The sequence below is a fragment of the Delphinapterus leucas genome, chromosome 11 (assembly GCF_059928025.1).
Source record: "Delphinapterus leucas isolate spDelLeu-1000000601 "Yukka" chromosome 11, BTC_Dleu_Yukka2, whole genome shotgun sequence".
Taxonomy (NCBI): Eukaryota; Metazoa; Chordata; class Mammalia; order Artiodactyla; family Monodontidae; genus Delphinapterus; species Delphinapterus leucas.
Window position 1 is genome coordinate 63,514,651 of NC_143139.1, and position 27,220 is coordinate 63,541,870.

General features: G+C 37.0%; 1 protein-coding gene across 1 annotated transcript in view; it reads left to right on the forward strand.

The window, feature by feature from the left end:
* The window catches only part of SYT1 (synaptotagmin 1), a 194,144-nt gene that overhangs the window by 38,937 nt on the left and 127,987 nt on the right, over positions 1 to 27,220 (forward strand). The window contains exons 2-5 of the mRNA XM_022559918.3: positions 9,623 to 9,807; positions 15,728 to 15,850; positions 19,606 to 19,773; positions 23,473 to 23,640. Coding sequence (XP_022415626.1) covers positions 9,623 to 9,807; positions 15,728 to 15,850; positions 19,606 to 19,773; positions 23,473 to 23,640 — 644 coding nt within the window. The remainder of the gene's footprint in view (positions 1 to 9,622; positions 9,808 to 15,727; positions 15,851 to 19,605; positions 19,774 to 23,472; positions 23,641 to 27,220) is intronic.

Consider the following 27,220-nt stretch of genomic DNA (forward strand, 5'->3'; position numbering starts at 1 on the left):
CTGGAGGCTGCAGAGAGCAAGCTCCTGAGTCAACTCTGGAGCCTTATCTAAATCCTCTGAAAGCTGTGAGGGGAGCTTATCTCTGCCTGAAGACCCAATGGCATTTTCCATGTCAAGTTTCAGACATTCCAATATTGTGAAGATATGGATGACTTGGCCTTATCGTTGAAAGCAGACGATTATTACAGGCATTTTATAAAATTAATTATTTGGTTAATACCTGTGCTGTGCAGATAAAATGGCCTTCAGTCGACTAATTTTTGTTACCAAGACTGATCCTTGCATTCAGCCAGAAACATCAATAACCGTAGTAAGTTATTCAGCAGGGACTGTGAATTTGTTCAATAGAGCAACACATACTGAAATCAGATCAATGGATAGAGGTTCTGGTAAAAATGTATCAATGTATAGGCTGTGATTTTGTGCATATCAAAGCAGTGTATCTTACTGAAGTCTTTTTATGTGTTAACTTTATTAAATTTTTTTTTAACTTTATTAAATTTTAAAGTTTTTAAAAATAATTCTAAACTAGTGCTCATCGGACAAGTAGAATAAGATTGCTGTGACTATATAGAATTAGAATCTAACAAAAGGCCCCATTTAATTTGGCATTTAACATGCTATCTGGTATTGTTCACAACTGCTTCATGTCTGTTAATCAAATCTGACCAACTGGACTGGAAGCTGATTAAGAAAATTGTTTCAAACTTCACTATTCCTCCAATGTGTTGAGCATAACCGTGTTAAATAGACATTCAAATGGATGAATGAATGAGCGAGCCTCTCTCCTACATTATTTTTTACGCAATCCATCCACCTTAAAAAGCCGCGAGTAGCTGACTCAAGTCAATGACTTGGATCATTTTTACAGCATATTTATACAGACACATCTTCCAGTCTGCTTTCTGTCAGGGGCTCATATTGAAAAACTGAACAGAACTACATTAGAGGAAATGTGAAATGTGTTCTTAAGAAGGTAATTCTGAAGGGTATTCAGGGAAGGCCACGTGTGTTTACCTCAAAGAAATGTCTTTCCATTTACTATGATAAAAAAATCTAATGTAGATTTTCATAAGTCCGTGTCTTATTGAGAGCTTTGTTTAGCAAGGTAGTCACTGGGTGATAAGTTAGATTAAAAGGAGTCTAAAACCCAAAGGAAAGGAAGGAGAAAGGAAAAAAGGGAAGGAGGGAGACAGACAGGAGGGGAGGGAGTCAGGAAGGGAAGGAGGAAAGAAAAGAGCTGGAGTCCCCAAAACACTATTTTCACTGTGTACCAAGCAAGGATTCAAAGCTCACCTCAAGACTCACCTCCTCCATGAAGCCTTCCTTGAACTCTAGGACCTTTTATCTTGCTCTTCTCTAACCTGCTACCTGCCGAGCCCACCTACTCCACTGAATTCTGTGTTTAACTCTGTATTGCCTCCTGTCTCCTGTAGTTTATTCCTGGGAGTTAGTCTTCATAATCTCCTAGATAAAGGGGCCCATCTTCTCTGGGTTCTGTTTCCCCACCACCCCCAGCATAGTATAAGCACACAGCAGACTGCCCAGAAGAAATAAGTGAAAGGTTAAATGACCAAATAAAGACTACATTTTCCCTAACTCACTAATCTTGAATTTTACTCTGATGCTCTCAGAAAGGAGTTTTTACCTCAGAATCCAATGGTCTTCTAGACCTAGGGAACTGTAATCTCCACAAGGGTACCACACACTCCCAATTGTGTGGAAATTTAAACACACACACACATACACACATTTTCCCATCAAGAGCCCATAGCTTTTGTCATATTCTAAAAAGAGCATACAATTCAAAGGGGGCTTAGAACTACCATTCTAAATAGTGAAGAAAAATAAGTTTAATACCCAGAAGCCAAGAATGCATGGTCTTTGAAGCCATTTCGGTCTATAATGAGAAATTCTTCATTCTGACCTTTGACTGGTTGGTTTAATCTTAAGCCATATCCTGAATTACTTCATACACTATTTCAAATCTTGCATTTAACAGTCTGTCTCCAGAGGTGGTTAATGAGTGTATTAATCCACATATTTGCAGAACTGTTTTTTCCATTTGCATTCCGTAATTTAGAAAAAGCTTTAAAATGCAAGGCTTATTTTCTTTTTTTTTCTTTTTGTTGCCAATTTTTGAAAAATGAGTATCCTTGTCTGTTTTTTAATAATTATTTATAAACAGTCTAAAAGCAAAGCTCTGACATACAGATTATTTTTCCTACTGGTTAAGAGCAAAATTATTGTTTTTCTATTGTATTCTGCATCTTGCATCAACGTATAATGATCTAGAAAGATGGATTGTATGGGGTAAAACTGGAAGTTGGCAAAAATCTTCATTAAATGTAAGAATTAAGTTTTTATATAAATTATTCATAAAATGAATTACACATACCTTAGTGTAGTGGTGAGGCACTCATATGACAAACAGAGAGACATCAAAGGTAGAAAATGCTTGAAGATATTGCTGAATTTTTGCAGTGGCCATAGCAATGATATTACCTGTGTATCTTGAGGCTCTTGGCTCACATAACAAGAATTGATATAAAAGTACAAGCTTACATTTCTCAGAGAGGAAAATATGGCTCATCTTGTGAAAGAGTTATGAATTTAAGGTTGTTTCTTAATATGATAGATGGGAATGAAATGGAAAGATAATGCAGAGCTGCTCCAGAAAGTGAAATCAAGGCAGAAAGACAAAAAACAGTAAGTTTTGTCCTCGATTAAACCTTGAACCCAATGAGTAAATCCACCAAAGTTTGCCAGCCTAGGAGACTGCAGTAGCTAACTGGGAATGAGGAAGGAGGGGATCCGAGCCGAGGACATGGGATTGAGTAGCTGACCCACAGAAGACACACATGACTGCTATCAGTAATGCTAAAATTTTCCCTTTTATAAATGTACTCTCTGAAATACCCTTGTTCTTGGTGAGACTTTTATCTTTGATTTCGCCATATATTAAGGAAAAGGATATTTCTTGCTCTATTAAAGAAAAGGATATTTGGAGTGTCTACTTTTTCTTTACATATATGTCAGGGCCCCTTAAGTAAATAATCTAAGAAATTTATTTACTGCCAAAGTCCCTGGGCGGGGGGGTGAGGCAGGAAATGTGGCTTTTCAGTTTGAGAGTTACATCTTTATTGTAGGAAGAATATTTACTTGCTGAGTTCATCAATAAACATACCCCTGGAGTTCTAAATTTGTCCACAGGGGCGTATTAAGCCATGTAGTTTCTACCTGAAAATGTACTATATTATGTTCTGAGTACTGAGCTTGGCAAATACGAAAAGTTACTTTTTAAAAAAAGTAAATTGGACCTAGATTTAACACCTGGGAAGTCAATAGAAAGCTTCATGATTGCAGAAACCATGCTTAGCACTGTATCCCAGACCGGAGAAAAATGCCTGACACACAGTAGATGCTCCGTAAATATGTGTTCGATTAAATAATTACTTTTTTAAACTGCCGACTTCCCATGAAAGAACAGCCTCTCTTGATAAGGGAAAACAGTTGTTTGGGTTTTTTCCAACAGAAGACCAGCTAATGAAAATTTATTTCTGACTGGTTCCAAATTAATTTTATTGTGTTTGCATTAAACATCCGTGCTTCGTGTCATGAATAATCTACAAAGAGCTGAGTTTTAAATCAGCAAGAATTGAATTTCATGTGTAGGAAGGAGTTTATTAAATACCTTTTATACATTTTTTACAGGTTTGTCTTTTTATTTTTACATTATATGTCGTTTTTATGCCAGTCTAACAAACCACCCAATGTATTATACCACATAGTCCCCATTTCCCACTGGGTGGGAGGGGGAAATTTTAGCAAATATATGCAATATTTTTATTTAAAAATCTGTCAACACTCAGTGAGACTTGTGTTGAGCCTTGAAAAGTAAGTATTATTTAAATGACCAAAGAGGAAGAAGAAAAGCCATTTCAAAAAAGAAGGAATCTGCTTTAGTAAAACATGGGGGTAGAACTGAGCAAAGTACAATGAGTTGCCCTGTCTGACGGGACTACAGGTGGTATAGAACAGTGAGAAAGAAAGGTGGATAGGTGGGGTGGGCCAAACACAGAGGACTGTGAAAGCTATGCACAAAATGACTGAAAAGTATGTATGAGAAAAGTTGTGCTCATAAACAACAAGGTCCTGCTGTGTAGCACAGGGAACTACATTCAATACCTTGTGATAAACCATAAGGGAAAAGAATATGAAAAAGAATGATATATATGTATAACTGAATCACTTTGCTGTACAGCAGAAATTAACAGAACATTGTAATTCAACTATACTTCAATAAAATTTTCTAAAAAAGAAAGTTTTGTTCAATGACAATGGATGGGTAAAATGGAGAGAAGAGATAACTGATGGGAAGGGAGATCAGATGGGAGGTAATGTCAGGCCCAAACCTTCCAAGTCAAATAGATGTTAAAAAAAAAAACAAAACATATAAAATGTATCAAAGAAATTACAAGACTTGCCAATCAGTTGGAAATGGGAATTAGAATTTCCACGTGGTTCCAATGTCTAAGGCAGGAAATTATAAAAGCACTGACAGAAGCCACATAGCTGGTTTGAGAACTGGTTTGAGAAGATGATGAAAGATTCATAGGGAACACTTCCTAGACAGTTGGGAACACAGTTCTAGAGAACAGAAGAAGGGACAGTAACTGACCTACAGTTTAAGGCATGGGAAAGGATGTGCTTATTAACGAGGGAATGTGAAGATGAGCACAGGGCTAAACGCCTTGAATAACAACTCCATCTGACACTGGGGATTGGGAAAGGAAAGAGAAGAAAATGTCCGAGCCACAGAAGGAGGTGCTGGTAAGGGTAGTAGAAACAAAAGCAGAAGAAATTTTCAAGAAGGAATACATGATCAAGACTTTTTCATACCACTGACAATGTAGTTTGGGTTTAGCCAGAAGAAAATCATTGGTTATCTCTGAGAGAGTCTTGAGTGCACTGTTAGTATCATGAAAATGGTTGCAGAAGGCATAGATAAAAACAGTGAATAAGAAGAAAAGATCACCACATATACAGAAATAGCCCACATTAATATTCCAATTGCATACTCATCTATATGCAGCATATGTTATAAATCTCTTGAGGTCTGCTTTGTCTCTATTGAGTTTCCTATTGCTGCTGTAATTACTTACTACAAAATCACTGGCTTAAAACTGCACAAATTTATTATTTGGAGGTCAGAAGTCCAAAATGTGTTTAATTGAGCTAAAATCACATTGTCAGCAGGGCCGATTCCTTCTTTCTTCCCAACTTTAGTGATAGGTAATTAACAAATAACATTGTATAAGTTTAAGTTGTACAACATGATGATTTGATATGCGTATATATTGTGAAATGATTACAACAATAAGGTCATTTAACATACCCATCACCTCACATAATCACCATTTTGTGTGTATGTGGTAAGAACATTTAAGATCTCTCTAAGCAAATTTTAAGAATACAATACAGTATTGTTAACTACAGTTACCATGCTGTACGTCAGACACCCAGAACTTATTCATCTCGTAATTGAAAGTTTGTACCCTTTGACCAACATCTCCCCATTTCCCCTACCCACCCCCAGCCCCAGGTAACCACCGTTCTACTCTTTGTTTCTATGAGTTCCAACTTCTTAGGTTCCACATTTAACTGACATCACAGAGTATTTGTCTGTATGAATTATGTCTCTAACTTCTCATTTAGCCTGATGCCCTCAAGGGTCATCCATGTTGTCTCAAATGACAGAAGGAATCTTTTTTATGGATGAATAATATTCTTTTTTCTTTATCCATCTATCTTCTTTATCCATTTATCCATTGATGGACACTTAGGTTACTTGTATATCTTGACTATTGTGAATAAAGCTGCAGTGAACATGGTGGTGCAGATATCTCTTCAAGAGAGTGATTTTTTGTTTCCTTCAATAAATACCCAGAATGGGATTGCTGGACCACATGGTAGTTCTACTTTTAATTTTTTTGAGAAAACTCCATAGTTTGTTTTTTTTTTTATTTTTTATAATGACTATGTGAACTAATTCTTCCCGTTGCGGAGCACAGGCTCCGGACGCTCAGGCTCAGCGGCCATGGCTCACGGGTTCGGCGGCATGCGGGATCCTCCCGGACCGGGGCACGAACTCGGGTCCCCTGCGTCGGCAGGCGGACTCCCAACCACTGCGCCACCAGGGAAACCCTGAACTAATTCTTTTGAAGCTGTAGGAGAGAATCCCTTTCCTTGCGTTTTCCAGCTTCTAAAGGTCACCTACCTTCTTTGGTTCATGGTCCCTTCCTCCATCTTCAAAATCAGCAGCACAGAATCCTCAAATCACTCTGATTCTGAAACTCCTGCCTGCCTCTTTCACTGAGAAGGACCATAGTGAATACACTGGGTTCATCTGGATAACCTAGGATAAACTCGCCATCTCAAGATCCTTAATCACATTTGTAAAGTCCTTTCTGCTATGTAAGGTCACATAGTCACAGGTTCCAGGGATCAGAATGTGGACATTTTTGAGGACTCATTATTCTGTGTACCACAAAATCTAAGTTAAAACATCAGAAGCAGAATTGACTTTGACTTAATTCTTATGCATCGGTTTACCTTCAGGTTAAATGATATGTGAGATTAATTCATTAACTAGAAGATGAAAATAACATTTTTAATGGAGAGCTTTTACATTAGTCTATTATTTTCTGTTGAAAGGTCCTTAAGTTAAATGCTAAAATTCATGTTATAAAATTCCATTTAATGATAGTTGGGTAGCAATAACAATAAGCTGATAGCTTTCTGCCAGTAGCAATATTTTGATGAGCCTGTTTTTGATTGAAACTATATTTTATATTTAAATAAAATAAAGAAATCACTCTTAGCAGCATCTTTTGCTGTTATTTTCTCCATTTTTTTTCAAAAGTAAAATGTCCTATTAAATAGGCTTCACAGCCCCACAAGGACTTTTCCTTTGTATACATGTATAATATGCATATTTTTAACCTAATGATGTAAAAATATATTTCAGTTTCTCCTACTATCTCCTACAATCTGTAGTTTTTCCTTTATAAAATTGAAGGGATAATGAACAAAACTTCTGTGAAGATTACATGAGATTTAATGTATGTAAAGCCGTAGCACAGCTGCTGGCCCGTAATAAGTAGGTCTTCAATAAATTTTTAGCGTAATCCAAAATATATTTCACGAGATTTGCTCACTAATATTGAAACTTATTTCTATAAATGCTACAAAGTAATAATACTGTGGATGGTGTTTCTGACTAAACTTACAAAATTCTCGAAATGTAGTTGCTCTACGAAATAAGATTGTTAGCATGAAAATTCAATTTAAATAACTGCATTTAATTTAAAATGGTGGTTTATAATTAACTATTCAGTCCAGTTTTCATTGGGGTACACAAAATGATAGCATTAAGGCTTTTTTAAAATTCCATCTAAAGGTACCAGTAAGTTGTGAGGAAATTTTTGCTAATTTCATATATTCAAAGTTAAAATTAAGCTATTCAGAAGATCAGCTGGAAGCAAATCTAGAAGACAGCAGCACTATAGGAAATAGAGGTCAAAAATAAAAGTTTTTTTCAGTGATTATAATTCACCTTCAAGTTGCACTATTTCAAATTTCTTCCTGTAATCCTATGTTCCTATCTCTTTACCTCCTTTAAATAATGTTCCTGTGTTGTCACTGTCTATTTTCTTTTTGTTAAGTTGTCAAATGATCTCTGTCTTGCCCTGTGTAATTTAAGAGACTTTTATGTAGCTCTCTGAGAGACTATCACGCAAGTCCAACTAGGAGAATAATTTACGAGGTTCAAAATGAAGGGTCATTATTCTACTGTCTCACCCGCCGTGAATACACAGGCTCTCTCCTTCACGCATGGCAGGGTTTTAACTAGATCAAAAGAGGTAGAAGCTTTCAAATGAAGTATTGTGAATGCTATCATTGGTTACATAAGCTCCCTTTACATTTTTTTAAAAATATGATTGCTTAATGAGATTAGAGACCTATAAGAAAGCATGTCTTTGGGTATGGGCTTATCTGTAACTTTCACACAAATCTTTCTTTGGCTGAAAACACAGTTTCAGCAGTTATGGTTTTATATGTCCTTAGGGTAACATCTAGTCATCTTTCATAAGCTAGAATAATATGCATAGTAAGTCTTCTTCACTATGAAGCTAAACGCAAAAGGAGCCAAGAGAGCGGATTTTCTCAGTTTTGAAGTTAATTTTTCGGTGTTTTTACGTCATCAGAGTACTCCTACTTGTGTTCAGCAATCATTGATACTAATGATGTTTATGTAGCTAGAAGAAAATAGCACTTTTTCTTACCATTTCAGTAACTAATGTCTTTTTTGATTACAACAGGCAAATCTAATTACTGCTTCTTGTGATTAATCTCAATAGTTGAATGACTTTCTAGGCAAACTGAAATCCTCCATGTTTCCATGAGACCTGATTTTTTTATAAGCACATGTGTAGGGGGTGCCAAATGAGAAAATAAGAGTTACTTTTAGTAGCTGGACAACGTGTCATAGAAAAAAATGCTTGAGTGTCTTTATTTGTGTATGCTTTATTAAACAGACCCTGTGAATCTGAAGTCTATGCTCTTATCTAAAAATTCTCTCTTCCTCCTCTCAATTTCTTAGCATATCCATCAAACTCCTCTCAGTGTATTCACCTCTTTCTTTTTATATACTTATTGATGTGCATTTTTTATGCCCCCATAGGTACTCTGAGCTGTGTCACCCACAGTACTTAGCCCTATGCCTTGAATATTTTTTTTAAAAAGCTAATATTAATTGAATTCTTGCTGTGTGCCAGATGCCATTCTAAGATTTTTAGTCTATTAACTCAACCTTGAAAAGAGATGAAACGGGTACCACTATTATCTTCATTTTATAGAGGGGGAAACAGCAATTCAACACACGTAATCTGGCCAGTTGCGAAGCCTGTAAGTGGCCAAGCCTGAATCTAAGCCTGGGTTTATAACCGCTGCCCTACCTCCAGAGACCCTGCATGGGTAAATCTCCCCATGATCGACTTTCAGAGCACCAAGTCCTTCTTCCTAATCTTCACTACTTTTAGGACTTTACATTTGTCTTTCTGTTGTTTTGATTAATATCTACCCCTTCCACTGTGCCCAGGGCATATTAATAGAACCTATAGTATTTGATAGGTGAGTAATAGCAGCTAATACTAAGTTTTTGCCATGTGCCAGGTACTGCATCTTATTTTAATATTCAGAAAGACTGTCAGGTACCCACCAATTTACCTCCACTTTAGAGATGAGGATACTGAGACAGAGAGAGGTTAGGCAACTTGCCCAAGGTCACACAGCTAGTAAGGAGTGGATCATTGAAAATCTAGCTTGGAGGGGCAGGGAAAGCTGTAGGGAGGAGATGACATTTGGCATGCCTGGAAGGGCGAGGGGGAAAAGATAGAAACACTCTAGGCTGGGGAAACAACATGGATAAAGCAGTGTGCCTAGAGCTCAATAAATACGAATGAATGAGTGAACAGCTATCTTTACAGCCCATGAATTTAAAGGTTTTGCAGATGTAAATGCTTTATTACTAATAGTCTCTGCATTTTTTTTCTTTCAGTGCCACCGTGGGCCTTAATTGCCATAGCCATAGTCGCAGTCCTTTTAGTCCTGACGTGCTGCTTTTGTATCTGTAAGAAATGCTTGTTCAAAAAGAAAAACAAAAAGAAGGGAAAGGAAAAGGGAGGGAAGAATGCCATTAACATGAAAGATGTGAAAGACTTAGGGAAGACCATGAAAGATCAGGTAATGTATTCATTCCATGTTTCTTCTTATTTTATCAAAAATTTAAGAATAGACAGTTTATTAGTTTATGCCAGATAAATATAGAAATAAACAATATCTGGACACTTGTCATAGTTTTAGAAATGCTTTGCAGTCCTTTCAGTCATTACTCAACATCCCAAAGTACAATAGAAACGTGTGGTTAGGGTTTTCCAGTCTCCTAAGCACATAGACCAGGAAAGGGCGTCCATGACCATCAAGGCCAAATTGGTAGGCCCAGCGTATTGGAATGATACCTGAACATTTGTATTACATCCGTTTAGCCTCTCTTAATTGTGCCTAGAGCTAGAGAAACAGAATAAAGAGTATCTGTTCTTCCTCTTGGGCGGGACATCTTTTTTTCATCATCACTGTTCATAATCACTATTAAATACTGAGTCTTATAGCTATTTACCACACTTGAAAGCTACCATCCCTATACAAACATCCAGCTCAATTATGAGCGCTCGGGAATAATGAGTTATACAAGGCAAGTGAGAGAAGTATGAGCTGGTTCTAAAGAATGGGGTAGAATTTTAAGGCAAAACTCTTCACTTAGGGACAATTAGAACCATAATGCAAGTTATAAAATCCATCTGGCTGAGTTATCTTCCCAAGCCCAAGGAAGCAATCTGAGTGTCCTTTACACTGTTATCTATCTTTCCTAAATGAGCTAGGTGATTTGGTTCAGAATAAAGTCTACTATTAATAAGTATAATAATTAAATGTCTCTTCATTTCTCTATTGGAATCATATTCATATTGGATATTTCTAAGGAACAACTTATTTCATATAAAAAGTAAATGTAGGGACTTCCCTGGTGGCACGGTGGTTAAGAATCTGCCTGCCAATGCAGGGGACACGGGTTCGATCCCTGGTCTGGGAAGATCCCACATGCCGTGGAACAACTAAGCCCCGTGCACCAGAACTACTGAGACTGCTTTCTAGAGCTCACGAGCCACAACTACTGAGCCCGTGTGCCACAACTACTGAAGCCTGTGTGCCTAGAGCCCATGCTCCACAACAAGAGAAGCTACCACAATGAGAATCCTGAGCCCTGCAACAAAGAGTAGCGCGCTATCTACAACTAGAGAAAGCCAAACTAGAGAAACCCAACGCAGCCAATAAATAAATAAATATGTATTTTAAAAAAGTAAATGTGAAGATTTTTTAGAGAAATAACATTTTCAATTATCAATGCTTCCCTTCAAATGATTCAAAATTTCTATTTATTCCCTAATAGCAACATATATAGGCACTTTTATAAATTCTTATTATACTATTAATTGAACTCTTAACTATGTGAATCTCCTTAAGAACAATTTAGTTAAGGAAGGTATTTTTAGTACATTTGTGTAGTTATCCACACACTCAGGACACTAATCCCTCTCCCTAGCCTGAGTTTTAAACACTTTGCTCAAAGACGCTGTAATGTCTCTTGACAACAATTTCACATAGGCTCATTTTTCACTTGAACTTTTGCTTGGTTTCAGAGCTGTAGAATGAATGCTATGCCTGCACTCACACTCAGAGAGCTTCATCCTGAGCTCAGAGTACCAAGGGTTATATCTTTCTCAAAGTTTCTAATCACAGCCACAGAAGCCCAGGTGCCAGTGTTCAACCACAGATGTCTAATAAGGATTTTTCTTTTCAGTTAATTTGTTACATAGAAACTGAAGCTTTAAATCATGTCTTGTTTTATTTCAGCATTTTCCGTAACCAGCAGGACGTGATACAGATTTCTTTAGACAACATATTTGGGAGATTAATAACAGTAGTAATAACTTTCTAGATGGACATGGATGTACTGAATAATTTGTATGTGAATTTGAGCTATGTCTATGAAACATTGGAAATATAATACTATCATTTTCGTAACTACATTAAAATTCAAATGTGGTTTTCATGTTTGCTAGAATTAACAGTTTAAAACACTAAATAATGTTAAATGATCACTACAGCATTTCTTCCTAGGACAAGAAATTTGTATTTTTCTTTGTGGAATTTGTTCTGTATGATGTAAGACTAATTTATAGAACAGTAGCGGTGTTTATTACCCCTATTATGACATGGATAAATGATCAAGATCTCAAAAATAGTAAATACAGAAATCAGTAAGTTTTACCATTTCACTCCATATAAGAACTAACAGAAATTCAAATTTCAATATTCATGACTATATGTCTCTATGATAAGATTTTATAACCAAGGAAGAATTTTTAAATATTCTGCAATAACAAAATGGTAATGATACATAATATTTGTATACAGAAAAGGATACATATTTAAGACTTTTGTAATGGCTTAAAACTTAAAAGCACTAAAAATACAGAGGGGCAATATCAACTTGCAAAGTCAGAGGTCTGGAAAGGTCATTTCTCCACGGTTTTTACTAACGTGTGTGGATATTTAAATTTTTATTTCTTCCCTCTGTGTCCTCTTTATCTGTATTATGTCTCATGACTGTTCTGGACTGTCCCTTGCGGTAGGTTTCCTCTGCTATGAGACACCCTTAGTCAACGCTCAACTACATTTAGTGGCCTGGCAGCCGGGGCTCCGCAGCTGAGGGTGTACCATTCTGACACACATCAAGAGGCTGAACTAAATTGATTTTTTTTTTTTAAGATAAAGGGTTCTCATTTTAAGATTACTGATTAAATAGAACAGTATTAGAAAGCTCAAGTTTTAATTGATGGGCACAGAAAGAAAATGTAGTGTCTTACGCTCCCTTTTTAGCATGCCTTATCAATTCCAAATCTGAACAATTTAACATAGAATGAACAAATGCACCTTCTGATGGTTTATCCAAGTACAGCTAAACACCTTTTGAACGTTGAATCAAGCCAGAAGCATGTGCACTAAATTTTTGAAATTTAAAACAAGGTCTTTTTCCCAACACAGCTTTTCCCACTACAATTTATCAAACTCTCAGAACTGCTGGGCTTACATGCATTTTGTTCCTTGGTGCGTGTGGTGGGGAGACTACTGCTCTTGAGATATTATAATAGCTGCTGATTTAATAGGTCTTAATTTAATGTAATGGTACAGAAAATGTCTTGCTTAAGCTCGACCTTTGGGACAAGAATAGACTTAATCACTTCACTGATAAAACAGTAGCGCTGAGAAATTATCAAAAATTTAGCCCTATTCCATGCAGAATAATTGCAGAAATGGTCATGCACCTTTCATTAGGGCAAAAACCACTTAGAGAGAAGGCGATTTAATAGCTCAGCTCTTTCAAATGACACTGAGCTGAAACATATGTAAACTGTCAGTTCTGAAAGAGATTTTGAAAAAGTATTTTAATCCATGAAAATTTTTTTTATGATGGAGTGGTGTGAAGATTTTTCAGACAAAAATGTGCGTTAAATAGTTTGCCATTAAAAAAAATTAAAATCTTACAGGAGGCAAATTACCTACATTGCCATTTTCTTAACACATCTTTTCAGACAGTATTAAAGACTGACGCACAGCTGAGGTTCTGAAAGGGAAATGTGGGTTCACTGCCTCAAGTCCTCCCCTTAAATTCAGCAGTCTTTTCCTGTCACTTTACTATCATTTTTCTATTAGCAACACCCCAAGTTAAAAGATTAATATTAATTTTTAAATAATTATGTTGTTTTCCTGCCTGTGGCTATCAGTAAAGCAACATTTTACTATTCAAGGAAACATCCAAGTATAAACTTCCTAATTAAATGGTGTATGGCCCACCAGATTTGAAAAGGTTTCTGCACAGATGTAATAATGGCAATTTTCAATTTTCCAAAGTCATTGTAGGCTCCTGAAACTTTTCAGGAAGAACAGAATGGGAGGCATCTCCAACTACAGCTCAACTCTCTGTTTCAGCTCAACTCTCTGTTTCAGCTCAACTCTGTTTATCATCTTCCCACCCTAATGAGTTCTAGTAAGATGATGCCAAGTCTGTTTTTTAGGATCAAATTAGAGTTAGATGGCTAGAGCCAAATTGCAGTCTTGTCAGTTCAGAGAGTGAGGGTGTCATTTTGAGGCACCACTGCGGGTCTCTGTATGAATGGATAAGTGAACAGAAGAGATTTCTCTGAGCAGAGGGAAAAAACCATGTAATCTGGGAGTTGTGGGAGGTTGGATGGTAGAGCTATAGTCTAATGACTCTGAAGCCTTTCTGAAGCCTGATTATACTTCTGTGCATTTGAGTTCTAGAAGATTTCTCAGGTTTAATTTGATCACTGACAGGAGTTAAAATTCTTTTGCTTTGGGCTTCCCTGGTGGCGCAGTGGTTGAGAGTCCGCCTGCCGATGCAGGGGACACGGGTTCGTGCCCCGGTCCGGGAAGATCCCACATGCCGCGGAGCGGCTGGGCCCGTGAGCCATGGCCGCTGAGCCTGCGCGTCCGGAGCCTGTGCTCCGCAACGGGAGAGGCCACAACAGTGAGAGGCCCGCGTACCGCAAAAAAAAAAAAAAAAAAAAAAAAATTATTTTGCTTTGTCAGAGATATAAAGCAGCCTACCACTCATATGTCTTATCTTCAGTTTTGTGAGATTCTATAGTAACACACACACAAAGAAAGGCAATGAAAATACCATAACCAAAACCTAGGAGAGAATATTTGTGGTATATAACAACAAAAAGATTGAGACCACTAAAATACAGAGTCTCTACAAATCACTAAGAGGCAAACAACCCAATAGAAAAATTAGCAAAGGATGTATTATATATACATATTATATAAAAGATTATTACACAGGTAGTCCCCAGAAGAAATAATACAAATAGTTCATATAAAGGTTTTTAAATTTTTCAACCTCAATAGTGTTCATGAAAATGTAACATTTTATCATTTTTCATTTCGAACAATAACTATTTATAGATTTCTAATTCTTTAAAGCAATAAGAATGCACACCCCCTAGAAACAAAACTTCTAATATTTATAATCTTTATAACCTTTGATTTTTTTGAGCAAACTTTTTGCATTAATTGGGAAAATACATTATATATTTTTATTTTTAATAAAGAGGAACATTTGAATGAATTTTATGAAATTATGAGCTTTCTAGTGTTTCAATTTATATTACACTTAAGTTTTAGGTTATCAGGAACATTCAATTGGTTTAAACTCAATTTTGAGAATTCTGTGCCATGATTTTTGCTTGTTACCACAAAATTAATTTTTATGCTAATTTCAGTTTGACAGAATTGCAAACATAACTCCTTTTACCTTTTGGTATCAAACAGACCCGTAAGTCAATTTAATTCAGCCTAGCTTTCTGTGGAGCTGTTATGAAAGTAAAACAGTAAACTTAAACTGGAACCGGGGTAGATTTTTCTCTAAACATGCATTTGCTGGTGGCATGTTATTTTTTCCTCTTTTCCCATGACCATTACAAACGTATACGCAAAACTCAGGAAATTACAATTTTCTAAGAATCACTTACTCAACTATCTTTTTCATAGGAAACAAGGCAAGAAAAGGCCACCCATTTCATATAAATTACTCCACTGCATGTAACAAGGATGTTTTACATGATGCTTAAGATCTCTTTTAAACTACATGAATGTGAAAACTGGCCTGGTTAATAGCATGTTTATCATACCTCCGAAAGAAGCGATTTTATCAGAGCCAAATATAACACAAAGTTGACATTTTCTTTGCGACAACTTTACATTTTTTGCTTGCAATATTCTGAGGGGCTATTTCCATTGCTTCCATGTTGCTTGCTGATTGGGGGGAAAAAATTCCGTGCACAAATGGAATTTTAAAAAAATATGTAAGCAGCAGATGTGAATGTGTGTCAGACAAATGGAGATTTACAGCATCTCAGTGCTTGCTTCTAACAGCTTGGAATTATAACCACAGGCCCAGTGTCATCTGAGTTCTGATGAAAATTCATTTGAATTCACATATAATCCATTTCCCTACTCATAGGCCCTGAAGGATGATGATGCTGAAACCGGATTGACTGATGGGGAAGAAAAAGAAGAACCCAAAGAAGAGGAGAAATTGGGAAAACTTCAGTATTCACTGGATTATGATTTCCAGAATAACCAGGTCTGAGGGGGAAAATGTCTTGTATTTCCATTACGTTTTCTGAAATTACCAACTAGAAATTGAAACAAGATACTTCTTAAAACATTTGGTTTGCTACGAGGGGAAAATGCAATTATCAAAGCTATTGATGAAATCATTTCTAAGTACAGGCGGTCCCCTACTTGCTAATTTAACTTCTGGTAATTAGAATCCACAGTGTTCAGCCGATTACATCTACTTATGGCGCTTACAGCAGGCAGGCAGAATACAAATTAACTTGAAGCCATCAGTCTGATTCTGAGAGCTCCCGGTCACAGATCCCTCAGGCTGAGCTACAACAATCTTCCTTGGAATTCATGGATTTAGCTCCAAACAGGGCAAGGGACCTTTGAGTTAGACCAGCAATTAAGCCAAAGTCTTCAAACAAGAATTAACCATTTGATGAGGAATCAAAGATTAAAAAATGGACTTTCCATAAATTTCAATGGCAAGAATGCCTTATGTCATATGATACTGGCTAAACCTCCTAGCACAAATGAGTTAACAGCTCTAGAAAAGTAGAAAGACCATCAACTTGATGTCTAATGCCTTTGCATGCTGCCCTGCTTCCGGAAAAGTGACAAGGAACTAAAGGTTGCATCAAAACAGTCCTTCCTGCTTTAAAAGCCGTGAAGTGCCACCTAGATGAATGATAATACTAGCTGGCTTTTATTAACTGCCTGTTATAATGGTAGCTCCAAGATAAATGTTAAAAAAAAAAAAAAAAACTCTACCTAAAAAGACCTTCTAGGGGCTTCCCTGGTGGCGCAGTGGTTGAGAGTCCGCCTGCCGATGCAGGGGACACGGATTCGTGCCCCGGTCCGGGAAGATCCCACATGCCGCGGAGCGGCTGGGCCCGTGAGCCATGGCCGCTGAGCTTGCGCCTCCGGAGCCTGTGCTCCGCAGCGGGAGAGGCCACAACAGTGAGAGGCCCGCGTACCAAAAAAAAAAAAAAAAGACCTTCTAGGACCCATGACTTTGATGAAGATGTCTCTTTACCTTCTGAGCTGTTCAAGAAATTTAAAAGCTAGATAAGAATTAGCTGAGTTAGAGATCAGGCTCTTAAAAATCTATAAGACACAGTTCTCTTCCGACTAGGAGAGCTTTAAATCGATTTCTCCAGTTTGATCAGTTCACTGACCTTTCGGGGTGGGGAAGAACTTGATAGATGTAAATACAGTTACTACCTAATGCAGCATGTGTTAATTATGTCTAGTTTGATGAGGAATAAACAATAAATAAATCAAACACCAATACTCAGCTTTGGTGACTTATGTCCAAAGTCAGTAATACTGTGAGCTCTAAACAATGGCAGCAATTCTGGACTTTATTTAGGAATTGACTGTTCAAATAATGTCTTCACTTTTTGAAGTGTCCAGAGGGTTCCTCAAAAAGAACATATTGATACATACCACCATATAATAAATAATTGTATTTAGTTAGCTTCATTACAGCCCTGGCTCATTATTTTATAATACATTCCAGAAAACTGCATGTTGGTTATAGATACAAGCTAATAGGTATGGATTTATAGGTATACCACTTCTAGTTAATTAAATAGGGCATTTGAGGTCATTTTTATCACTTCTACCAAAATTTGATCATTAGAGATTGGTTGAGAGCAAAACTGCCTATTATTTATGTATTCTAGAGAAGGTCAAGGTCAACTTACATTATCTTAACGCAAAACATCTTTTCCAGGAATATAACCTGCCTTTATATATGTAGCCAACAATTTTCTACTAATTTATTCTACTTTCATATTTTCCAGTAGAAATCTAGTGGATCTCATCTTGGTTAGTCATAATTTTGAAACTTCTACGTTGGCTTTGAGTACTCTAAGTAACATTTTATAAGGTAGTATTTTTAAGAATACAGCACTGAATTTTTTTTACTCAAATATAATTCGAATGCATTTACTCTTCCTTTTCTAGCAAACCCATTTAGAAGGTATTTCATTCAGAGGATCTAGGGTATTCTACCTGATAAATTGTTTTAATAGTATGCTTTTATTCTTCCAAACGTTCTCCGCTAATCTGATTTATAAAATGATTCCTATGAGTCATGGAAGATAAAGTCTGAGGAATTTCGTAGATAAGGCTGTAACCAAATATACACACCTGCTTACCAAAACTAAAAGACAATCCTAAAAGTCCTCTAAGAACCTTTCATGGTGGAGAGAAATATGATACTTATCTCTCAAGCAGAAGTCAGAGGGGGGCTGGGAGAGGTAATTCCACCTCTATCAACAAGATACCCCCAAATCTTTAAAGTACAGATGATCAAGTTTGAAAGAGTTTAGGCTATATCACTAGTGCTTTCCCTGCCCCAAAGAAAAAGTATTACAAAAAGTGAGGAGAGAATATAATCTTGCTTATTCACATTGCTATCCAAAGGCAAATTCCAAATACCAACTTGGCAAACCAAGAGACGAACTGTTTGCTTTACTAATCACGTCTTTATGAGCTGATGTCTATTTTAGCCATTCTTTGACCATCTGTCTACGTTTTGTATACCTACAATCCGGCATTCTTATTGCTACTGTTGTATGATGAAGTCACAAAGATATTGAAGCATTAAGATGGAAACAACACTCTTTAAGGGTATTGGTCTAGGTTAAAACTTGAGCCAACTAGCCAAAGTGCACTTATTATGCACATGGTGGGTCCATTTTGTAGAAAGTGGATGTGACTTTTTCAAGGAGGTGACTTGCTTTTCCACTCTATTGGTGAAAAAGGTACAGACTCAAAATTTCAGACCCTGATGTGAACAGCTATGATGTGACTGCGTTTTCTGAAGGGTATATACATTGAATAACAATAAATAAGGGAGTCTACTTTTGTTTCCCATATGGATCTAAACCAGTCTGTTGACACAGCATGTCTGATGGCAGGGCATCAGAAGAGTCTGCTCACACCTTCTGTTTCCTTTGCAAAAACATTATCAGTGCCAGCCAATACCCACATTCATAATAAGAGATAGGAATGTATCACTGAGAAAACCAGACGTGAAGAAATGCAGAGATTTCTGCTGTATTTGAAAAATATCAGAAACTTAGTCACTTAGCATTAAAAACAATAACTGTAATCTCCCCTTTCTCTACATGGAGCTAAAATTATATTTCTTTGACCCCATGTCCTATATTTAACACTGAATTTAATATACAATAATCATTTTACTCTAAGTTAAAACAAGAAGGAGCCAGCACCCAAGTAAAGGTCAAATATGATAGAAACTTGAAAATCTTATTTTTATCTCAAAAAGCTACCAAATTCTAAGAAAATTTCTATTTAGCTGCTCTGGGGCTTTGGTTCAAAATAAGAATTTCCTACTTTATAATTACAAGCTTGTGATTGTTTAACAGTTTCTTTCCACTTACAAATCATGCCCTGGAAAGAAAAATAACGCACAAGGGCTTTTAGGAACTGGAAAGTTATTTGATTGCAACCCTTTTGCAAACATGAATTCCATATTTAACTGTAATCAACAACCTTTTAAAAGCCTCTTTTGTGTTTAAAACCAGGCTTCCTAGAGCCTGCATCTGTCATGATTGGGTTTCTGAAGTCTATGTAGCTCACTTCATTTGCCTTCTGTGCTCAGATTCAGAAGAGAATAAAAGTTTATTCAGAGCAAAGAACAAAAGGGAAAAATCACAATATGTGGCAGTGTGAACACATCAATCTTTTCCAACATGTCCACCAATGCCAGTGTTTGCTGTATCCTGCCTCTCATTTCAGCTGCTGGTAGGAATCATCCAGGCTGCCGAGCTGCCCGCCTTAGACATGGGGGGCACATCTGATCCCTATGTGAAGGTGTTTCTGCTGCCAGATAAAAAGAAGAAATTTGAGACAAAGGTCCACCGAAAGACCCTTAATCCTGTCTTCAACGAGCAATTTACTTTCAAGGTAATTTTTTTTTTTTGTACTTACTAATGAACTTGTCCTCTGTTGTTCTAGATAACAGACTGATCTCATCCTGACACGTAGAGAGACCACTTGACCAATTGTTCAGAGACTCACAAATGATTCTATTCAGAATACTTAAGCTTCTTACCTTCAATGTAATGAGGACTCTCTATTGCATTAAAATTTGGTCCAAATAGGATTCAGCTCAGCTATTTCAGAAAAGAATATGGACTGGGATAGAACTAGGATGTCATTCGTATCTAAAAAGTGAGTTCAGCTTCAAGTGTGTCTGTGGACCTGAACGTTTCCCCCCTCTCTAAACTAAAGCCAAAAGAACTGTAAACTTTTTCCAGGTTTCCAAGTTCCTGAAAATAAATCACGACCACAGAATAAAGTCAGCTGTGCAACACTATTTAAATGGTACAATGAGGTATTACTCTCGCTGCAAAATTTTTTGTGTACAGGGGAAATTTAAGTGTTCTAAAACATTCTACTTAACCCACCAATAAAAAGAATATGAACCTATTGTTTTTTTCCATCTCTAGCATTTTTCCCTTACTCTTGGCTCTTCCCTGGTGTTCTTCATCTTGCTGAGACACCTCAGTTAACAAGCAGTAACAAAGAGGAATTCTGGCCACATAATAACTCAGCAGAAAAAGGTGCTTGGCAGGTTTCAGGCATCTCTGCATATACGAGTAGTCTCTGTAGTTCTCATCCTGAAGTCATGCATAAAAACAGTCTTTTGGTAGATATGTTTAACACGTGAAATTTTTTGAAATGCATTACTTAAAACAATACATGTCAGTGAATGTGCCAAGGGGCAGATTCAGAATCGCCTGTCTACCAGTCAGCCTTAGCGATAGCACGCACCTGACACTAGCAAACATCCTGGTATGAAATAAATGGATGAAACTGAGGGCGTGAGTCATTCCCATGAACCTTGTTTCCAATTTTGTAAAAGAGCGGTATCTTTCTATTCACTCTAAAATTAGAGTTTTTAAGACAAAAAAAAAAAATCCCTCATCTACTGTCAGCAACTCTGTTTAAAATCTATACTTTTCTAAACCCAGACAGTTAATGTAGAGTAGCAGTAAAAACCAGCTTATGAAGAACTAATCATTAGGGTCAATATACCACGGGACATACAGTGAAAACAAAACAAAAAAATATTGCAAAAGGTAATTACAATCCTTCTGTTTGACTATGTATTGATCTTAATTTAGGTCAGTAGCTTCTAACCACAATTTAGTCAGCACATTCTTAAATTATTTGAAATATTGTGGGGTTTTGTTTTTGTTTTGAGTTATCTATATGTTATTTCTTTTAAAAAAGTGTATGGCTAATAATTTTTAGTAATGTCTATAACCTCAAGAATTATAATCATTGAGATTCTGAAATTGCCTATAAAATTTAATAGGTTCCATTTTACTTCAGGAGTGTTGATCACATCATAAATCAATCCAAAGTACAATGTATTTTGATAGATTTGAGAAATATACCACCGTTTCTAGAGAACTAGTTAATTTTTCCTTGTAGGCCTTGTAGATTATGCATCTTAAATGCCAATAGGCTGTATGATACAAGAATGGAAGCAAAACAGTTTAAGGAGGATTGGCTTTAAAACTGAGTTCAAATCCACTGAACGTGAACTTGACATGCCCCAAATGAAATGCTCCTTCTTTTCTCCACAGCAAACTACCATTTGAAAGAGCTACTCATCATTCAAACAGTAAATATTTATTAAGTGCCTACTGTGTACCAGCACTGTGCTAAATGCTTTACATGTATTCGTTTGGCCTCAACCAGCCCCTGTGAAATAGACACTGTTACCATCACTTTTTGATGGATGAAAAAGCCGAGGTTTATTTACTTGTCCCAGCGCCATCAGTGGGAAAAAGGGGGAACCCAGGCCCAGACCTGTCTGACCTCAAGCTCAAGTTTTTGACTAATGCCCTTTCAGTACAATCACCAAAAAATCTAGAGAGATTTCAGAAATAAGATGAAATTTTCAAGAGTTCATCCCTACTCTAAAATTCCTTATTTCTTCCTTTCAAAATTGGCTCTTTGGAAGGGTTTATTTTTTCACTCTAAAGTAGAAAATGTGTTGTGCCTAGTTTTTAATCATAGTATTTTAATCTGATTCCAAATAGATGACAAATGATATAAAATAAAAACTCTTTGGAAAAACCAAAATTTCTTGTATATATGCAGTCAAATATTCTTCCTTCTCCTTTCCTTCTTAATATACAGAGTTAACTGAGAAATGTTTGCTGGAGCATAACACAACTATTTACACTGATAAAATAATAGCAAGTGTCTGAAAGTTGATCAAACCTTCAATACAAGTCTAAACAATTTCTTAATTAGGCATTTCTTCCCGGTTACTGAAGTGTAGCTTACTTGGATTGCCCTGCTTTCTCTGAATATTAAAAATGTCACTAATAAATATCCCAACCCATAGCATCTGTCCCAGTTATATTTGAACAGCTGGAGAATTCATCAGTTCTCGGCCTTTTGCCACTGCTCATCCTAAAGAGTGTCGTACCTAAGAATGAACTTCAAGATCTAGATTATAATGCACCTCTGATATTCAAAACAGCAATTTTCTAGTCAGCTCTTGTCAATCAGTAAATTATTTTAAGGAATAGGTGAGGCACCTTGTGAATTTCATTCAAGTCCTTGCAGACTCCTAGCATGCCTGTTCATATATCACTGCTCCATTAAACTATGACATCCAAATGGCCTGAAAGAGCGGGAACTCTCCTCAATACTCTGTAATGGCCTATATGGGAAAAGAATCTAAAAACAGAGTGGGGGGCTTCCCTGGTGGCGCAGTGGTTAAGAATCCACCTGCCAATGCAGGGAACGTGGGTTCGAGTCCTGGTCCGGGAAGATCCCACATGCAGCGGAGCAACTAAGCCCGTGTGCCACAACTACTGAGCCCGTGTGCCACAGCTACTGAGTCCGTGTGCCACAACTACTGAAGCCCCTGGGCCTAGAGCCCGTGCTCCACAACAAGAGAAGCCACTGCAATGAGAAGCCCACACACCGCAACGAAGAGCAGCCCCTGCTCACAACTAAAAGAAAGCCCGTGCACAGCAACAAGGACCCAACGAAGCCAAAAATAAAATAAATTTATTTTTAAAAAAGAGTGGACATATGTGTATGTATAACTTATTCACTTTGCTGTACACCTGAAACTAACACAACATTGTAAATCAACTATACTCCAATAAAATTTTTTCTAAAAATGAAAGAGTTAGTAGAACTTTTGAAACAACTTATCTACCCGATTAAGTTGCACCCTGACAGTATGACTTATCATAAAAATAACAACAAAATATTCTACAAGGAAAACTTATTTATATAGTCAAGTGCAATTGGCTTGGTTTATTCTTATATTAATCTTGAAGTGTTTCTAGCCTGACTAATAGTATGAGCTATTATTAATAATACTAACAGCTTCTAGAACTTTGGGATAAAGTGATAAATCACTATGGTAAGTCCCCATTTTCTCCCAAGTAATTTAAGCCCCAAGCAGTTAGTTAAATGATTCAATTTAAGGAAAAAAACCCCAAAACACAAGTATCTCCCTGTTCTGTTTATCCAACATAAATATTAAAATTAAAGACTATAAACAGGTAACATGTTTTAAGCATTTTTTGTGACCAGATATTTTGTCCTCATCTTTTTATTTAGGTGCCGTATTCGGAATTGGGTGGCAAAACTCTGGTGATGGCTGTCTATGATTTTGATCGTTTCTCCAAGCATGACATCATTGGGGAATTTAAAGTCCCCATGAACACAGTGGATTTCGGTCACGTAACTGAGGAGTGGCGTGATCTGCAAAGTGCAGAGAAGGAAGAGGTAAGAAAAACATTAGCATTTCTAATGTGACAAGCTGTACTCGCGAGTTGCTACTCTCATACTAACCTATTGAGAGCTGCTGGGGTGACGTGAGTGATGTGGCCCTCCAGCTTCTGACAGCGAGCAAAATAGGGTGAGGGGATTGCATAACCTCGTAAAAAAAGTATACTGATCTTCTGGGTCTTATTTGAAAGAAAACAAAGATTTGTGCAGGTCTACAGATAATTCCCCGGGGTTGAGGGGACAGACACACACACCACTTCTAAAAGCTTAGATTACACACACACACACACACACACACACACACACACACAATCTGCTTCTTTAAAAGGACAGTGAAAAGTCATCTTTTCCTTTGTATTTTTCCACAAAGATTTTGTTTTCTACATAGATTGTATAGCTATTAAATAGAAATGAAATGGCACTTTTTCCTTGATTATTTCTGCATATTACAGACAGTTCATTGTTTCTCCTAAAGATATCAGAGCACAATGGGTAAAACGTCAAATAAAATTCACAAAGGCAGATATTAAATCCACTTTTTAAGTGACTCACATTTTTACAGTATTCTTCACATTGTTTTGCCCCACTTTTAATAGGTTAGCCCAGGATTTCTCTGTGATTTAAAGAAGGGAATTTCAGTAGCCTTAGTGCATTTAAACTGCATAATAATCAATTCTATTTGATTATGCTATGCCAGCCTGACACTAGCGCTTTTCTGAGCCAGTGTCTCAACAGGCCAATACCAGAAAGGCAAACAATTCTTAGCTTCTCTGAATTCCTAAAGCAACTCCTTTTCCAGCCATTTTTTTGTTCCTAACATGGGTTTATAATTACCCAAGGGATTGCCAACAGCCTTTGTCATTCAGGATCACTAGACGCCTTGGATTCTGTAAGGTGTGGTCACTTTGGGGCCACCAGGGAAATCAGAAAGTAACCCAAGCCTTCAGAGAAACTCAGCCAAGAACATCACCTGGGAATCCTTTCAACCTAAGGTTTTCTGTAACCATTATTATTATTGAGGTTTTAGAACAGGTTTATTTATTACTATACTGAAATTGAAGTTTATTAGTGCTCTAAAATTATTACTTCGTTGTAAAAAAAAACGAGTCAAAATTATTTGAGTTAAGTTCTGCTTTTTCTTTGGAAGGAAAACGTTTAGTCAAAATTAAATTCTTGGATATTGAAATAGATTTACCGCCCCTGTGGACAGAACCACCCAAGGATAATATGGAGTTTTTAAGTTTTACAACTTATTTAAGTAGTTCTTCCCTATGAGTAGACCAATATCTATATTAAAATGCAACATCTGTGTGAAAAACATTTAATCCTTTAATCATAATGTTGCTAGTCATTTAACAAAGTAGTGAGCTGTTTCACTGAATTTTTATATTTTATTGACATATTTGACTTTGTAAGTTCCTTGTGGCTGGGGGATAGGGGTGGGACCATAACAAGTATTATTAACTGATAGGTTTTTGTTCATTGATTATTGGTTGGCTTCTTGGTCGAGTATCCAGATAGGACCCACTTGTCCTTCACAAGCCCACCTGTCCAGAGGGCATGGCTCATGTCCTTCCCCTCCAACTAGTCACTATCAAGTAGTATGGGATTCCAAGACTACACCCCTGGGCTTCTGAAAAGTTGGTAAATATTTTTGTCTGTGTTAGGAAATGTAATCCATCAAGCCATTTTCTTCTTTAAAAAATTCTTTGAATACGGGCAGAGTTTGACACTTGACACTAAGCTGACAGGTGTGACGCTAGAATCTACAAGTTTAGGTAGACTGCCCAAAAAGAATCACGTTTTTATTCTCACCCCCTGAATTGCCCGTTTTCTCTCTTTTATAACTTCCTTCCTCCTCATCTTCTCTCCCTATGAAAGATTTTTTTTGTGATCCAACTTACTCAAAATGATTCACCAGGGCTTCCCTGGTGGCGCAGTGGTTGAGAGTCCGCCTGCCGATGCAGGGGACGCAGGTTCGTGCCCTAGTCGGGGAAGATCCCACATGCCGCGGAGCGGCTGGGCCTGTGAGCCATGGCCGCTGAGCCTGCGCGTCCGGAGCCTGTGCTCCGCAACTGGAGAGGCCACGACAGTGAGGGGCCCGCGTACCAAAAAAAAAAAAAAAAAGATTCACCATGCAAACGTTTATTATGTACTGCTATATTCCTAGAACTGTGCCAGGTGTTAAAAAAAAAAAAAAAAGAAACGTGAAAAGGGTGGACACTGCTCTGGACACTGCTCTTGCTTTCATGGAGTTTAGTGCTGCCTCACTTTCCTCCCTCACTGCAGTTTTTGCCTCGCTTATTGCCAGCTAGACTGATTTCTAGTAAAAGTCTTGCCTTTAAGATCAAACACTCCTGGGTTTCAATCCCTACAGATCCATTTACTAGCTCAGAGACCTTAGACAAGTCACTTATGCTCTCCAAGCTTCAGGATTTTTTTTTTAATCTAGTAAGTGGTCTAACATTATCTTATTTTACAGATTAAATAGGATAGAGTATAAAGTACCTAGCATGGAGCCTGCTATTTGACATATTCAACAAGCAAGAGATCTCCCATTCTTTCTTCTTGACCAATCTTTTTTGTGTCCTTTCTTTCTTGTGCTTTCATCTCCCTATTTGTTCTACTCTTTTTCCTCTATGTGAATTGCTCTACTCTTTTCCTCACCACCACTGTACTTACTGAATGGCTCTGGAGATTTTTAATGGGAAATAATTCTATAACTGTACTTTTAAACCCTGGAGCCTTTCCTCTTTGGTATCTACTTGGGAATAATTTTTGGTTTTCAGTTGAGTGACTATTTCCTTTTATCATGATATAGGAAACCTTATAAAACAGATGTCTAGCTTACAAAATATCTCTGGATAACTAGCTTCAGGTATAAACTTTCTCCTAATAAATAAGATTCCAATTACATTTTATGTCTAAAGAATTACTTCTCACTGATAACGTGCTGTCTTTTCATGCTACTGTTCACTAACTAGAGAAAATCATAGTTGTTTGAATAAACTGAAGTCTTAGATTGACTTTAGTTCTCACGGTTTCAAACAAAATTCTTTTTCCATTTTATATGAGCAATTTTGTTTAAGATTTTTGTTTTGCTTTCCTCTAAAGTGTTAAATCTTCTTTTTAATGTCATAATGAGTGAAAGATACCAAAGAAAGCGAGAAAAAGGAATTCAAGAAACAGCTTTGGAATCTAGAAGCTGAACCGCTAGTCATTAATAGTCTGTTCAAGGAGAGACTTGGATTTAAACGGGTTAAATACAGCCCACTAGGATCCAACCCCAGGGTTTTGATAGCATGGGGTAGGCTTTGTTGTTTAAAGTTTAAAAATATAAAAGTCATAAGATGATGAAGCAATTACGTAAGTTAAAGGATTATGTGTTATCTTAGTAAGCAATTAAATACGCAAGCAATTGGGGAGAAACTGGAAAGGAGCCTTATCTAAAAGTTACTAAGCACATGTTTGAAACACAGGGGGTGTTGACGAGAGAAATTAGGCCAGAAGAGCTTCAGCAAGCACACAAATCCCATTGTTAGATTCTAGCCCGTGGAGAAAACCTCTGTGCTGAAGT